Raw genomic sequence first — 15,010 nt, 5'->3', positions numbered from 1 at the left:
AGGTTTGAAGGTCAAGTGCAGTCGGGTCTCTTGGGACCCAGCAGCCACTCCTCCACCTCAACAGCGGAGCCACCATTCCCCAAGGATCCAGAGGGTGGGTCCAGGGCTGCAGAGGGATGCCACTGCCTCCAGGGCCCTCACATCCAAGGGAATGGCCTCCCTGGGGAGCCCAAAAGATCCACACCCCAGCCTCTCTCCTCCAGGAGGCCCCACCTCCACCTCCCACGACCGCCCAGGAGGCCTGAGCCCCCCTAGTGGATGGAACCCAGGAATCAGATGAAATTTCTGGGCTCAGGGGCGTTGACCGTGATCTCGGGTTTCCAGCCCTGTGTGGGCTGCCAGGACAAGGGCATGACAGACCACCAAGAGGCTGATCCAGTGCCACCTGCCTTTATTCACTGGTTCTCAGACTCCATCGCAGACACTTGGCTTTTGAAGGGCACAGGAAGAAAAAGGGGCCCTGGTGACCCTCCCAGCACACTGCACAGAGCCAGGGCCCACCGGGCAGTCTCACCAGCTCAGGGTTAGCTCCATGTCCCTGCCTAAGGGGCTACTGTAGCCACAGGGCTGCAGACACCAGGGGGCCGTGCCTGGTTGTCCAGGACCCCTTTGAGGGGGCGCCCAGCAGTGTCCCAGGCCCTGAGAGCTGGTGGCATCCTGAAGTTGATGCAGGGAAGAAAAGGGCCAGGCTGGACAGTGGGGGGTATGGGGTTAGATGCTCCCCAACATGTCCAAGCCACAGAAGCAGCAGGAGTCGGTGGGGGACCCACACTGGCTACAGGTGGGGCCACCTTTGTCCTGCCTCCTGGCCATCTCACGACAAACTCGGCCCAGTCCCACCAGCCCAGGAGACAAGGGAGGCCCCCTTGTCTCCGTCCTGACCCTGGAAGTGGCCAGGAGTAGGGGGACGGAGGCAGTGGAAGGTGATGGGAAAGGGAGGAGAGTCAGGGTTAAGGCCCTGGGGGGCAGGCAGGGCCAGGCAGCTCCAAAGATGCAGCTAGGCCTGGGGGCAGGCAAGGCCTGGCAGGGCCCAGACCCTCCCAATGATAGGGGGCAGCTTGAGATCCCTCGAGAGGAAAGGAGGGGGCTCGAGGAGAAGGGGCAGGCCTCGGCCATCAATCATGCCCATCCTGGTCCTGGGGTTTGTGGCCCACCGGGAGCACCGCCCCCTCCCCCTCCCAGGAGCTGGGCCCACAGGAGAGGAGGAGACCAACATCAAGCTGCACCCCAATCTCCCAGAGGCCAGGGGAGGGGCACGGCACGCTTTAGGACTTCTTGGTGTCCTGCGTGTTCCGGCGCTTCAGGTCACTCAGGTCGATGGGCTTGAAGGCTGTCAGGATCAGAGCAGTCAGTGGTAGGCACAAGTGAAGACGCAGGGTCAGGGCCCCTCATCCTGCACCCCCTCTGGAAGCCCTGGGACCCAGCCCACCTGCCTGGCTGTCTCAGAAGCAGGCAACAGGCAGGCCTCCCTGCCACCCCAGCCCCTGGCCGGGCTCCTTCCTCCCAGATCAGCCCCCAACTCACTCTTCAGGCTGGGGTTGGGGACCTTCTCCACGTACTCCTCCACCAGGCCCCGCTCACTGCCTGACATCTGGCTCCGCAGGTCTCGCTCCACGCCCTGCCAGGCTGTGGGAGGCGGGGGCGCGTCAGAGGCCCAGCCGGGCTGGGCAGTCGGCATCGAGCAGAGTCCCAGCCAGTGTCCGAGCCAGCCCTGAGTCCTTCTCTCCTCTCGGAGCCTACTTGCAGCCCTTCCCTCAGCCGGCCAATCTCTCACGCTTGACCTGAACTGGCCCCCAGCACAACCCCACTCCCTTGGGCAGCCCTGCCTGGACCACTCCCCTCCTGGCTCCCCCGCCCGACTACTCTAGCAGACCTCCCCCTTGTCTGTTCTATGACAGGGATTGTGGTCACAGAGGCACGGGTGACCCACTGAGGTACAGAGCTGGCTCTTCTGAGGGCCGCCCCCCCGACACACACGTCGAGGACACATGCATGCACACATGCTCACACATCCCAGACACACCACTTCTGGGACAGCCCTGGGTTCCCTCCAAGGTATACTGCTTGTCTGTCTGTCTTCCAGGGCAGGCCCCTTCTCCTCAAGCAAACTCGAATGGCTCGAAATGTTGCCTGTGGGGTGCTGCCAGCTGGGAACACCACAGCGCTGACTGCTCACATTACCAGGACCAGGTCTCCTCACCAGACAGGCCCCGTGACCCCACCTGCCTGGCCCCTGAAGGCTGGGGGAGAGTGAAGGTGGAGCCGGCAGCCTGGAGGGGCAGGAGAGGGACTCTGGGGAGTTCCCTGGAGCCCCAGCCCTGGCTGGGGGTGCCCCACGTACCTTCGTAAATGAAGCGCACATTCTCCTCGTGGGCTGGGGTGAAGATCTCGCTGCTGTTGGGGGGAGAGCGGGGGCTACTGTTCCTCTTGCCGTTGTAGACGACTCTGGAGACAGGGGAACTGGGGGGAACCCGCCACATTAGCAGGGGCTAGGGGGCAGAGTGGGCCCCCCAACTGGCCCCAACTAGAGGTCACTCTGCTGCCTAAGACCCACCTGGTCATTGCGGGGGTGTCTGGTCCTTGCACTCCACTGCCGGATCCCCTCGGCCTCTGAAAGGGAAGCCCCAGAACAAAGGAATGGTCGGAGCGTCACCCTCTCCAGAGAGGCTTCCGAGAGGGAACAGGCACGGGGCTCATCTGCCGCCTCCTTTTTTTAAAAAAAAAGATTTTGGGGCTGGCCCCATGGCCAAGTGGTTAAGTCCACGCGCTCTGCTGCAGGCAGCTCAGTGTTTCGTCAGTTCGAATCCTGGGCGCGGACATGGCACTGCTCATCAAACCACGCTGAGGCAGCGTCCCACATGCCACAACTAGAAGGACCCACAACAAAGAACATACAACTATGTACTGGCGGGCTTTGGGAGAAAAGGGAAATAAATAAAATCTTTAAAATAAAGAAAGAATGAGCCAACTGAGTCTCAAAAACTTAAAAAAAAAAAAAAGATTTTATTTTTCCTTTTTCTCCCCAAAGCACCCCGGTACATAGTTGTGTATTTTTAGTTGTGGGTCCTTCTAGTTGTGGCACATGGGATGCCACCTCAGTGTGGCCTCACGAGTGATGCCATGTCCGTGCCCAGGAGCCAAACTGGCACAACCCTGGGCCGCTGAAGTGAAGCATGTGAACCTAACCACTCGGCCACGGGGCCGGCCCCCACCTCTTCCTTTAAGCTGAGACAAACTGCTGTGGCCTCACTGCCTACCAGGGGGTCCCCCCAAAGGGGGTCCAGCCACAATCCGGGCTAAGGATGTGGGCAGAACCAGCCATGTGGGGGCCGGGGGGCCAGTAACACGCATGACTCAGAGCAGCCTGAGCTCCGGGCAGGCTGGCACCTGGAGCTCCGCTGCCTGGGGAGCCCCTTTCCCACAGGCAGGCATGTCGGGATGGCAGCAGCAGCTCTGCTGACATTCCCGCGTCATGGGACGCCTCTCACGGCAGAGTGTGGGTCTGTGAGAAACGGCTGCAGTCATCCCATTGAGCCCTGACTCTGCCCTCACTGCCTGCAGGGCCTGGCGTGTTGTTTCTGCTGAGCCTCAGTTTCCCATCTGTAAAATGGGGACACGCTTCCCAATGGTGAGGAGTCCAGCAGAGCCTGAGGCCCAGTGGATGCCATGAGCGTGCCCAAGGTGCCCTGGTCCCCAAGGCCAGGGTGTGAGCAAGTGGGTGCCCTGGACACAGAATCCAACAGGATGGGAGGGCTGGGGGAGGGGTGTGAGCCGAGAGGAAACTGCCAGCTCTGACCCAGTGACCAAGACCCTGGGGTGCTGTCTGTTTACAGTCTCTCTCTTGGCCCAGGGGATTTTACAGCCCTAGCTGGGGGTCTATTTTTAGGTTCACTCTCAAAGGGGCCAGCTGGACAGTATCCCCTCTCTGGCTGAGGACACACACCACAGAGTGAGGAAGCTGGCTGCACAGGGCCAGTCCCATGCCTGGCCTTGCCCCAGAGCAGGGCAACCTCAGGTGCTGAGGGCAGGGGGAGCCCTGGGAGGTGGCTTTGAACACAAGAGCCTCCCCCCTACCCCTGGAACCCAGGGACCCGACCGCACAGAGCATGCAGCTGCAGTCCCTCCTAGAGGGCCAGGAGGATGGGACACTGTGGGTACCTCCTCTCTGGCTCACTTGCCATCATATAAACGATTTGGCATTTAAACACCTGCACAGGTAACTACAAGCCCATGGGCAAAGGCAAGAACCACCACAAAGCATGACACCAGCTTCCTGGAGGGCAATGGGACCCTCGTGGGACAGAAGCCCAGCCCTCATCAAGTGGCTTCTCTTTTCTTGGACTCAGGGACCTCACTGTCCATGGAGCTCCTCCCGGGGCACCACAAACACCAGAGCAGAGAGAGAAAGACTTCTGTGGTCTGAGGGCGCCCTGGGGACACTCGTCCCAAGGGGCTGTTGGCAGTGGAATGAGGCAGGGAAGTTCCAATTAAACAACAGGAGGGAGTGCAGGAGGACGAGCCAGCCCCTGCCTGCCTCGGCCGGGCCCTCACCTCCTCTAGCCCAAGGGCCCTCGACTCTCCTTCAGTCTGTTCTCTTCAGGCCGGCCAACCACCTCTTCAGGGCACCTGCCTTCCCAACACCCCCAGGGCCTCTCCTCCCAGTGAAGCCTCTGCCTAGCCTTCTCTGGTCACAGCCTCTGGGGGCCGCCAAGCCTTTATGGGTGCTGTGCCTTCAGCCTGGGGTCCCCTGCTCTCCTTCTCAGGCCTAACTCAGGTGCTTTGCCCCCTCCTGGCTCCCGCTGCCCTGGCTGCACACACACACAAGCCACTCTGGGGTTCTCTGGGTGCCTCACCTGCTCCCCTTTGTCTCTGCAGTCCTGAGGCCCGGCCTGAGCTGGCCCCAGAGCAGCTGACCTGCAGGGAGCCGTGCCCACGACCTGAGTCCTGGACCCCCCCCAGAGCACTCAGTCTCCATGCTGGGGACCTGCCCCACACCGCCCCCACTGGCTGGGCGTCCTGAGCAGACCAGGAGCTGGTGGAGGCACCCCCGTTCCTGGGGCTGGGACTGTGTCCTTGGCACCGGGCGTCTGCTGCACGGACATCCCACTTCAGTAAAGAGGTTTCTGGCGTCCTGGACAGCACCACCCCAGGCCCTCACATCCTCAGGATGCAATGGACAAATAAAATGACATCTTAAAAATAAGCCACCATCTGCTTCCTCTCGATGGGGAAGGTCACACCCCAACAGGCCCGACTTCAATGGCCTGTGTCCCACCAGCAGGTCTTTCCAGATGAGAAACCTCCAAGTCCTGCTTCTCTTCCTTCCAACTCAGCCTCCCTCCACGGTCTTTCCCACCAGTGCCTTGGGCTGGCCCTGCCCCCAGCCCTGCTGAGACCCTGCCACCTGGCAGTCTTAGGAGCACTGAGGCTTCTCCTGGATGTACCAGTAGCTTCCGGAGAGGCCAGGGGACTGCTGCTCCCCTGGAGACAGAAGGGACAGTGAGCTCACTCACCCTTATCTCCTCCTGGGCTCTTCCAAGGAGCTGGACCCCCAATTCGGACCCCAAAAGAAATTTCCATTAAAAAGTCTAATAAATATGCATGCCCCATGACAGCCATTCCAGCCCTAGGTGCATACCTGAGGGAAAAGGCCACATGGCCACCCAGAAGTGCACATGAGCAGCCAGAGAAGCACCACTCATAGGCACCCAAAGGGAAGAGCCACCAAAGGGGGCAGTATACACCGGGAGTATTTCTGTCACGGAAGACGACACCGCTGAGAGCATGAAGCACGGCAACAGGGTGCAAATCATACCACTGACGCTGAGCAAAAGGACCCCAAGGGAATGAGGACAGAGCTTGGGGACACGTACCTGCTGGGAGCAGCCACGGAAGAAGACCGAGCCACAGAGGTACGGACAGGAGGGGGCGAGGGAAGAGGAGACGGGGGAGGAGACATCCAGGGGCAGCTGGACCAAGACGTGACCAATGGACCAGCATGAGAAAATCTCCACCGGCCTCAGCAGGAATAGTCTCAGCAGAGCGAGGGAAGGAAGTGGGCCGGTCAGCCAAGACCAGGCCACCCATGACATCTAGGATGCTTAGCTGCGAAGGGAGGCACGAGGCCAGGACTGACAGCCACGTGTCGCTAAGCAGATGGAACCTGAGCATGTTTGCTGCCAGAGGAAAGTACTGAGCAGGGCCACTAAAGAGGCCAGGGTGGAGAGGCCAGGTGACGAGTGGACTGGGGAGAATGGCACAGGCCTGGAAAAGTGCCAGGGACATGTAGGAAGATCCAGCAAACCATGGAGGGCCTCAATCAGGTCGGAGCCTTGACTCTGGCAGGACAGAGACCTACTGCTCAGCAGTGCAGGTAAAGGTGGGGAGGAGGGCAGCGTCCCAGAGAGAGGGCAGGTCGCACACCCTGGGTGAGAGAGGCCACCTGGCGGGCAGGTGGGGCAGTGTGTGACAAGCACCTCATGCCTGATGTCCCAAACCACCTCCCTCCCCTTGTTTTCCTGTCCTCTTTTGCTCACAATGATTATCGAGCACAATTATTTCTTCAACTCGAGCTCAAAATCTCATCATATATACTGCATCCCATCAACTCTTAAGACACCTCTTCCATATTTTAAAGATTGGCACCTGGGCTAACAACTGTTGCCAATCTTTTTTTTTTTTTTTCTCCTTTATCTCCCCAAACCCGCCCGTACACAGCCGTATATCTTAGGTGCAGGCCCTTCTAGTTGTGGGATGTAGGACGCCACCTCAATGCGGCCTGACGAGCGGTGCCATGTCCGCGCCCAGGATCTGAACCCTGGGCCGCCACAGCGGAGCGCGAGAACTTAACCACTGGGCCCCAGAGCCGGCCCCACCTTTTCCATATTTTAATAGCTTTGAAATTGGGTTGCATTTGGCAATCGCTAGCATGTCAAAGTTTGACAGCGTTTTTCCATTCTTAGTGGACCATGACGAGGCGCAGCTCTCAATCACTAGTGTCTCAGATCTGATGGCACAATGACAGTCTCCCCATGGCCCCCAGGTCCCACTGTTGGCAAGCACAGGGACCTCCCACCCAGAGCCCCCATCAATGTGCTCTTCAGTTCTTCTTCCTGTTCCCAGTCACCCCTCACCAATGCCCACCCCCCAACCCCCATGGCAGGACAGCCTCCTGCACCATCCTCCCCAATCCTTGCTACACGCTGACACCAGCATGATCTTCCCAACACCCTTCCCCAAATCACTCCCCAACTGGACACCAACCGGGCCCTCTACTGCCATGAAGCCCAGTCTGGACCCAATCCATTTCATCAGGCATCACCGGCTGCTGGGCCCCAGGCCTATCCCCAAACACAGTCTTTGCCACAGAGCCACCTCTGCCTGCTGCTGCCATCACCACAAAGAACCATATACCATCCCTCGGTGCACTCCAAAGGCCTCGACTGTTGTCCAGGGCTGCCTAGCCTACAGCACCCAGCAGGTTGCATGCTAGGCACATGGCAGGGTCTATCCCTGCTCTGCCACCTCCAGGCAAGTCTCTGCCCTCTCTGGGCCTCAGTGTCCTCATCTGAGCCAGAGCGGCCCCCAAGAATGCTCGCTAGGCCCTCCTGCTTGACAGGGACCCAAGCACAACCACGTGAAGCCATCACCTTAAACGAGATCTCTGTGACTCCTTATCTGATGTGTTATGATGGACAGGGTGACGAGAGAAGGAACGTATCATCTAACTAGGCACTTCTGAGAATGAAGGGATGCTGCTAATTGCAAAGTATGAGCCTGGACAGTTCTGGACAAACCGAATGGACAGCCAGCCCACTCAAAATGCCATGTAGACCCAGAAAGTACAGGTACTGTGAAATCACAGCAGCACCACCGGCCCAGCAAACACCTGCCGAAAGCTAACTGCAGGGCTCAGCTCCCGTCCCACACTTAGCCAGAGGGCAGCCCGACGATCCCCTTCTCAGAGGCTCAGTGGGTGAAGCAGCCTGCTACCCAGCAGAGTAGGGTCTGGACCCCATGGGGCTCCCAACCTCTGGGCCTCCAGGGCCACAGCAGCGAGGGCCGAGCCTAGACAGCTCAGCAGTCCTGAGCACCCCAGAGCCCGCCTCTGCCCTCACCTGCATCCCCCTGGAAAGTTCCTGGATCCCCTGATATCCATGCGGTTCTGTTCAGAGACAGGAAGGGAGTCTTTCTGGATGGATCTATGTAATACCTTGCTCCTCCACGGGAAACAAGGGCTTCAGAGACCTCCTCGGGGGGACGCAGGGCCTGAGAGGACCTGAAGCCCAGCCTCCAGCCTCCAGTCTCAAACCCTTTTCCCACAGGCTGCCATACGCCTAAAGACAGGAAGGGAGATGCTACCTTGTTGTCTGGAAAAGTGACAATGGAATATTCCAGAGTTGGAATCAATGATGCGATTGGTGGTCATTCCGTGTTCCTTTGGAATGGAGTGGAGTTTCTTAGACTCCACTTCCCTGGCATATTCTGAGTCTTTGGGGCTCTCAACAGCCCAGTACTTGCAGCCAATGAGATTTCTAAAACGTGATCTCGACCTAAACAGCTGCCAGCAGCATAGTGCTGTACTAGATGCCAAACAGGGGCCTGGCGGTCCGCTGAAGACCCCCAGGCAAAGCCTCCAAGCACCGCACCACTGCCGCCCTCCTTCCCGGGTGAGGGCCGCGGGCCCCCTTCCGGAGCAGCAGACCTGAGTGTGTGCACCCCCTCCCGCCTCATCTGGAAATCTTGCCATCCTTCACTCACCCCACATCAAGCACTCCTCCTCCAGGACTCAGCTCCTGCCCCCTCTCCCCCCGCCTTTACCCCTCTTTAAAAGCTGTCGACATCATCCGCCCAGAAGTCGGCTCACTGCTTCCCACAGACATCTTGCTCAAGCCGTGCCCGCTGCCCCAAACTATCCTCCTCATCCTCGGGGGTCCGGCTAGAAGACCACCACCTCTGAGAGGCCTCCGTGGGGCAGGTCGGGGGACACGACTCTTGCACCTCCTATTCCTCGGAGTCTTCACAATCTGGGTCGCACTATAACGGGAAGCGTGCCACGTACGGCTGCCCGCCCCGCAGCCCTGCGCTCCTGCGGCGGCCCCCGCGGGGGTCGGGCGCTGCGGCCCCGGGAGCTCCCTGGGGCGGGGCAGGCCTCGCTCCTCCCGCCCGGTACCCGGCGCCGCTCCGCCCGGCAGGGGAGGCTAGGGACGCGGGAGCGGCGGGAGGACGGAGGGCCCTGCGTCAGGAAGCACCGTGAGCGCGCTCCCCCGGGAGAGCGGGGACAGCGGGGCATCTGTCGCCGGGCGGCGGCTTCCAGGCCGAAGAAGGCGGGCCCCGCCGTCCGGCCGAGCGCACCTCCCGAGCCGCGGGCCCCGGCTGGGATCGCCGCCGCGTCCCCCGCCCCTCCTCACAGCGCCCCCGCCCGGGCCCTGCCCTCGCCCGCCGCCGCGCCGGGACTGGTCCCGGCGCGCCCGCTCCGCCCCCGCCGCCGCCTCACCTCGCCGCTCTGCCTCCGCCGCCGCCTCCGCCAGCTGGGGCCCGGCCGGAAGTGACGCCGCCGCGCGCACGCGCCGGCGCGGGGCGGGGCACGTGACTGCCGGCGCGCGCAGGGGGCGGGTCGGGGTCCCGGGGGCGGGGCCGGCTGGGCGGCGGACAGGAGGGTCGGCAGCTGCGGGGCTCCGGCGCACTGGTCCGGCGCTGCACCGGGGACCCCCAGCCCGGCGAGGACAGCGGGACGCGCCGACCCCCGGAAGCGGCCGGAGAGGAGGACGAGCCATTCCCCAGTAATCAGGCCACCGCCACGGGCTTGGAAATCACATTTATTGAAAAAGTAAAAAGTGTCACCATAAAAAATTCACCTGGAGAAAAAGCCAGGCCAGGGGTGTGGGGGCGGGGGTTATGCCCAGGTACGGGGTCCTGGCCGGCTCCCGGCCCCGCCGGTGTGGCATGTCCTGGCACCTGGGGGAGGTGGGCGCCCGACTTCTCCAGGGAGGGCGAGAGCCCTGGGAGGGCAGGGCTGGGCTCAGTCCATCTTAGTCTCTTTGAAGAGCTCCACCAGGTCCTTGAAGTCTGGGTCGATGAGGTCCGAGGGCAGGTCGCCATCGTTGTTGGCTGCGTCTCTGTCAGCCCCCAGGGAGATGAGGTACCTGGGGTGCAAAGGGCAGCCCTGGTTATAGGGGGGAGGTGGCTTGGAGGGTGCTCATCCCGACCCCAGGGTAGCAGACGGGGTAACAGGTCCACCTGTTTTTTATTTTTCCAGGTAGGGTGAGGAGGAGGAAACCTGACCCTTCAGAAACTATGGCTGGCTTTTCCCATTTGCTCTGGGGAGGGCAGCAGGGCAGAAAGGAGATTCCAGAAGCCCTTAGGGTTCTTCGCTATACCACCAGGGCCACTTTTTGGGGGATCACATCCTGGAGGTCACTTGAGGTCCGAGGAGTTGGGATAAAGACCCTGGCCTCACTCTCTTCACCTGGCTATGTCTGGGTACCCGTCACTGCAGGCAATGTGCAGGGGCGTCCAGCCTGTCTCGTCCCGCTGGTGAATGTCGGCCCCGTATTTGACCAGCAGCTTCACGCACTCCAGGTTTCCAGAGAGCACCGCTTCGTGCAGGGCAGCCATGCCTGGCCAGGGCAGAGCAGGGCAGGCAGGGTCAAGGCTCAGGCCTCTCCCTGCTGCCCCACAGACCCTCGGCCGGCCCCACAGGTACTCACCTGAGGGGTGGATGGTGTCCAGGGCAACTTTCCGAGCCCGGAGGAAGCGCCCCACCTGCTCCAGGTCGCCCTGGCGGATGTGGTCCAGGAACAGGACATCATTAGGGAAGCGTACACTTCGATCAGCCAGCAGCCGCCGGCGCCGCTGCCTTGGGCTGTAGCGGGCATAGCGGACAGTTCTGCTGGGCATCCTGGGGGCTGTGGCCTGGGCCACGCCTGTGGGATCCTACTGCTTGGGGCAGGATGTGCCTGGCCTGGACCAGACTAACCTGCCGGCTCTTCTAGCTGACAACGACCTCCAGTGCAGCCCCAGCGGTGCCCCTGTGCTCCCTCTGTGGCAAGGGCACTTCCCATTTATATAGGTCCACGGAGCTATATAAAGCTGCGCAGTCATGCTCGCGCCATGAGGGCCTGAAACCGAGCCGCTCCCCGCCCGGCGCTCAGGATCATGTTTAGTGGCTCATCTTTCAGCCCACCTGTCGCCGTGCCCGGCCAGAGGGGTCAGATCCTTCCTGGCTACCATTCCCTACCCCGCAGCTGGACGTAGAAGGTGCCTTACAGAGGGCAGGAGAAGGTACTAGAAGGACAGGGCCCATGAGGAAGGCAGCAGGTACCAAGGTCATGAAGAGGGCCCATGCGCCTCCCCCACACAGTCCCAGGAACTTGGGGAGAAGGGTGTGATGTGTGAGGAGGATGGCTGTCTCGCCCTCCCGGAAGCGAGGGGCTGCCCACATCTGAGGAAGCACGGTCTGACCATGCTGTGGAGAAGGCCCGGCCCTCCCCATTGCCATCCCTGTCACTTGTCACCTTCCGTCATGGCTCGCATCACTCTCAGGACAATTTTCCCCAAACATAGGCCTTGATGGCACTGCCCTCCTGCTCAGAAATCTTTCAGGATAGAGTCTGAATGCCTCAGTTCCCGCTCAGCCCGTCCCGCTCTGCCCATCAGGAAGCCTCTGCTGCCCCTCCCTACGATGCTCTGTTCCTCTCCACCCCTGCCCCTCCCACTTCTCCAGGTTCCAGGCTCCTGTCGCTTACTGCTAAGGACACATGCTCACACTTAAGATGGCATCTAGTCTGCTCCCCAAAGATGGGACATCATGTCCTGGGTGGTGTGCGCCCTCTGCACCCGGTCCAGTGCAGACTTACCTGTAGGAATGCAACCAGTAGAATTGTAAGAAGACCTTCCAGAAGGCTGGGCCAGGTCCAGCTGCCTTCATTGCAGCAGCTCAGGTCTGAGGTGGGGCTCCAAGTTCAATGGGAGAAGAGCATTGGACAAGGTGTGCGCACGGACACATCCATGGGCCCAGGCTGGGCCAGGAGCATGCCTATGGGGTCAGGGGCATGTCCCCAGTACCTGAAGATGGCTGTATTGGGTTGCTAGGGCTACTGTAACAAAGTACCAGACTGTGGGCCTTAAACAAAGGAAATTTATTCTCTCCTGGTTCTGGAAGCCAGAACTCCAAGATCATGGTATCAGTGGAGTGAGTTCCTTCTGAAGGAGAATCTGTTCCAGTCGTATCTCCTGGCTTCTGGTAGCAGTCTGTGGTGTTCTTGTAAACACATCAGTTTGATTTCTGCCTGCATGTTCATAAGACGTTCTCCGTGTGTACATGTCTGTGTCCAAATTTCCCCTTTTTATAAGGACACCAGCCATTGGATTAGGGCCCACCCTATTCCAGTGTGACCTCATCTTGACTAATTACATCTGCAACAGCTCTGTTTCCAAATAAGGCCATATTCTGAGATCCTGGGGTCAGCCCTTCAGTATACACATATTGGGGAAATGCAGTTCAACCTGTAACACTAGCGAGACCTCCCTGGGTTGTCCCTGAAGGCCTGAAAGAGGACAGAACCAAGACTGGCCAGCATTTTTTCCAGGGGTGGGGCAGGCTGCTCGGTCACCAGCAGCCCTTGCATCACCAGACTGGTCTTGATCCAACAAAATCAAATCAACAAATGTATTCAACACTCTGTAGGTGCAAAGCCTTGGGCCAAATGCTTCAGAGAAATGAGCACTGCCTAAGACAGACTCCTCGCCCTGCCGGGGTTTTCTCAGCCTGCCTCAGCAGCCCCCGCCCACCAGCCAGGGCCGGCCCCACAGGCCTCAAGCCACCAGCTTCACACTGAAGTTCCACCCTGGCAGGGGCCCTGAGGAGGGGCGGTTCCCACTGTTCCTGCATTTCGGGGTTCAGAAGACAGTACTGGGCAGTCATAACTCCTGGTCACTTGGGAGGAGTCAGGTACGGTTTCTTCCAGCTTGTTTACACCAAGCCCAGAGACTGAAAGTTCTGCACTGTAGACGGAGACAGAACTTTCCTTTGATGTGAAGATTGCCTCTTCTGATGTTGTGGAAAGTTCTGTCCTCTCTCCCCACTCAGAGGATCAGGTGAAAGAACCCTGCATGTAGCTGCCACCAACAGCCAGGCCCTTCCTGGGAGTGACCAGGCCTCGGGCTAGAGACAGTTCAGGGCAAGACCAGTGGGGTGAGCCTGTTGGTGACCCCAAGAGGGACCCTCTGGTCCATCCTACTAAAGGTGAGCTGAAGAGCTCAGGGAATTTGGCTTTGGGGGTTCTGTTTGGATCAGAGAAGTGACCACCCAGTCACAAGAGACTCCTGAAAGGTATTCTATCCAGGACACAGGAACGGTGCCCTCCAAACCATGGACATGACCTGAGGTGTCTCACCTTGGAAACCTTTCATCAGAAACCAGAAGTAAGCAGTCTAACCTGCCACCATTTGCAGAGCCTACATTTCAAGCAACCACGTCAGAACCAAATTTGTATTTACGCAGCTTTGTCCCTGACCCATGTCTGCCCGTGTGAACCTGTGAAGTGACCTGGTTTGCGGGATTTCAAGTTTCTGCTTTCGAGAGGACCAAAGCAAACAAAAATATTTAATGCGAAAAGCTTACTTGGAAAAGTCCAAGGAATGCAACTACCAATGCCCTGTGTCCAGCAGGAAACACAAGCTGCCGGAGGGTCTGTGAGGAGAGTCGGTGCAGCTCTGGGGGCAGGCTCTGAGGCCAGAGGACCTCTAGAGTCTGGTGCACGGGCCCAGCAGCTGCTTTTTTAGGTTCCAGGCCAGTAGCTTCCTACCACCTAGAGAGAGACAGGAGAAAGAAAAAGAGAGGGAGGGAGGGAGGAAGAGAGAGAGATTGGGACCTTCCAGGCTGTTAAGCCTTAACCGCCTACCCCAGAGCCTGCAAAGTCGCCTCGTTAATCCACCAGCTCTGCCAGGTTTTGGACTCCACCCGCAGCCTTCCAGCAAACTCGGGCCAGGAATGCGCTAATCAGCTGCCTCGGCAAAGGGGAAAGGTATCGTTGACTCGCTGCACCCCCGCCCCCCCCCCCCAGCCCCAGAGCACATGACAGCAATGCTTTGGGCAGCTGTGACTGGCCCCAGCTTTCTGTGTGGAGAGCCCTGCTCCACACAGGTGGTCTGTAGGGTCACCCGCATTTGTTGCTGGGGCAGGAAGCCCAGGATTGGGCACAGCCCACCCCTTGTAGGTGTGACTCCTGACAGCCCTGTTCTCAGCTCACAATGCGCTCGCTCCTCTGGAGGCCATGTGTCCCCCAGGGGAAAATGGTCACGTCTTGGAGAGCAGAGCTAACATCTCGCCAGTGACCTCCTCCAACAGAACCCCCAAGTGCCCGAGCCCACTTTTCCGTGGATACACGTCTCATCGTGTCAGCAGGACCGAGGCACAACACACACAGACCTTGGAATGGACTGATGAGAAACCAGCGCCAGCACAGGCCACCCTAGGACCAGGGAAGGAAGCCCAGCGTGGGTGGCCGTCAGCCTGGGCTGCTGAGCCAGAGGAGCAGCGCCCTGACACCAGGGTGTGTGGATAAGCGGGCCTGGGTGGTGCTGCCCAGGATGCTAACACCGGTCCTCACTGCACGCTGGCTGTATACTGTGCAGCTGGGTCAGAGGCAGGAGCAGCCCTCGCTTGAGGGCCTGGATGGCAGGCGACAGCATTGGGGAGAACAAGAGCCAGCACACAGGCCTCTGGCTGGGAGCGTGGCTGTGATCATGGAGAAGATGACACCCCCACCTCCCCCTGGGCCAAGACCACTAACATAACCACGCTCACAGCAACTGCGACGTTCCTGCCTGCTGGCCATGCCCCTGGCACCTGGAAGCTCCAACCAGCAAGTGAGCATCAGAACTGTGGGGGCCGGGAATTGGGTAATGCATGCAGGCTTCCTACTCCAGGGAGCAAGTCAGAGATGGAGAGTGAATGGATGTGTGGAGGGAAAGGCAGGGCTCCTGGGAAACCTGACCTTTTGCTGTC

At 59.8% G+C, this 15,010-nt stretch overlaps 2 protein-coding genes across 9 annotated transcripts; both read right to left on the bottom strand.

Annotated features, from left to right (window-relative positions):
• Window positions 1-374: 374 nt before the first annotated feature.
• MCRIP1 (MAPK regulated corepressor interacting protein 1) lies at window positions 375-9,580 on the bottom strand. Of its 8 annotated transcripts, none has more exons than NM_001433526.1 (6): window positions 9,497-9,541; window positions 8,118-8,164; window positions 2,555-2,610; window positions 2,342-2,460; window positions 1,525-1,626; window positions 375-1,330 (listed from the first exon to the last, which is right to left on the bottom strand). In NM_001433526.1, exons 2-6 carry the CDS (start codon window positions 8,121-8,123, stop codon window positions 1,266-1,268), a joined length of 348 nt encoding a protein of 115 aa, NP_001420455.1. In that variant the 5' UTR covers window positions 8,124-8,164; window positions 9,497-9,541; the 3' UTR covers window positions 375-1,265. The 8 variants fall into 8 exon arrangements, with proteins under 8 accessions (NP_001420455.1, XP_005597111.1, XP_014593238.1 ...); XM_005597054.4 differs by lacking the exon at window positions 9,497-9,541 and adding an exon at window positions 8,761-9,023; XM_014737752.3 differs by lacking the exon at window positions 9,497-9,541 and adding an exon at window positions 8,362-8,698.
• A 222-nt stretch (window positions 9,581-9,802) lies between these two features.
• Window positions 9,803-13,995, bottom strand: PPP1R27 (protein phosphatase 1 regulatory subunit 27). Its single transcript, XM_001488397.5, has 3 exons — window positions 10,710-13,995; window positions 10,469-10,619; window positions 9,803-10,145 (listed from the first exon to the last, which is right to left on the bottom strand). The coding sequence occupies exons 1-3, from the start codon at window positions 10,897-10,899 to the stop codon at window positions 10,022-10,024; spliced, it is 465 nt and encodes a 154-aa protein (XP_001488447.1). The 5' UTR covers window positions 10,900-13,995; the 3' UTR covers window positions 9,803-10,021.
• Between the last annotated feature and the right edge of the window lie 1,015 nt (window positions 13,996-15,010).

Source organism: Equus caballus, chromosome 11, assembly GCF_041296265.1.
Source record: "Equus caballus isolate H_3958 breed thoroughbred chromosome 11, TB-T2T, whole genome shotgun sequence".
Classification (NCBI taxonomy): Eukaryota; Metazoa; Chordata; class Mammalia; order Perissodactyla; family Equidae; genus Equus; species Equus caballus.
The sequence above is the reverse complement of the archived record's forward strand: the minus strand, read 5'-3'. Positions and strand labels throughout refer to the sequence as shown.

Bases quoted from the DNA above. Each gene is read 5' to 3' on its own strand.
- MCRIP1 (XM_014737752.3), bottom strand. From the start codon at position 8,428: ATGACCACCAATCGCATCATTGATTCCAACTCTGGAATATTCCATTGT. The intron at 2,611-8,117 runs GTGAGGGCAGAG...CTTCCCTTTCAG, and splicing joins AACTTTCCAGGGGGATGCAG to AGGCCGAGGGGATCCGGCAG. The intron at 2,461-2,554 runs GTGGGTCTTAGG...GGTTCCCCCCAG, and splicing joins GACACCCCCGCAATGACCAG to TTCCCCTGTCTCCAGAGTCG.
- PPP1R27 (XM_001488397.5), bottom strand. From the start codon at position 10,899: ATGCCCAGCAGAACTGTCCGCTATGCCCGCTACAGCCCAAGGCAGCGG. The intron at 10,620-10,709 runs GTGAGTACCTGT...TGCCCTGGCCAG, and splicing joins GGACACCATCCACCCCTCAG to GCATGGCTGCCCTGCACGAA. The intron at 10,146-10,468 runs GTGAAGAGAGTG...TTTGCACCCCAG, and splicing joins GGGTACCCAGACATAGCCAG to GTACCTCATCTCCCTGGGGG.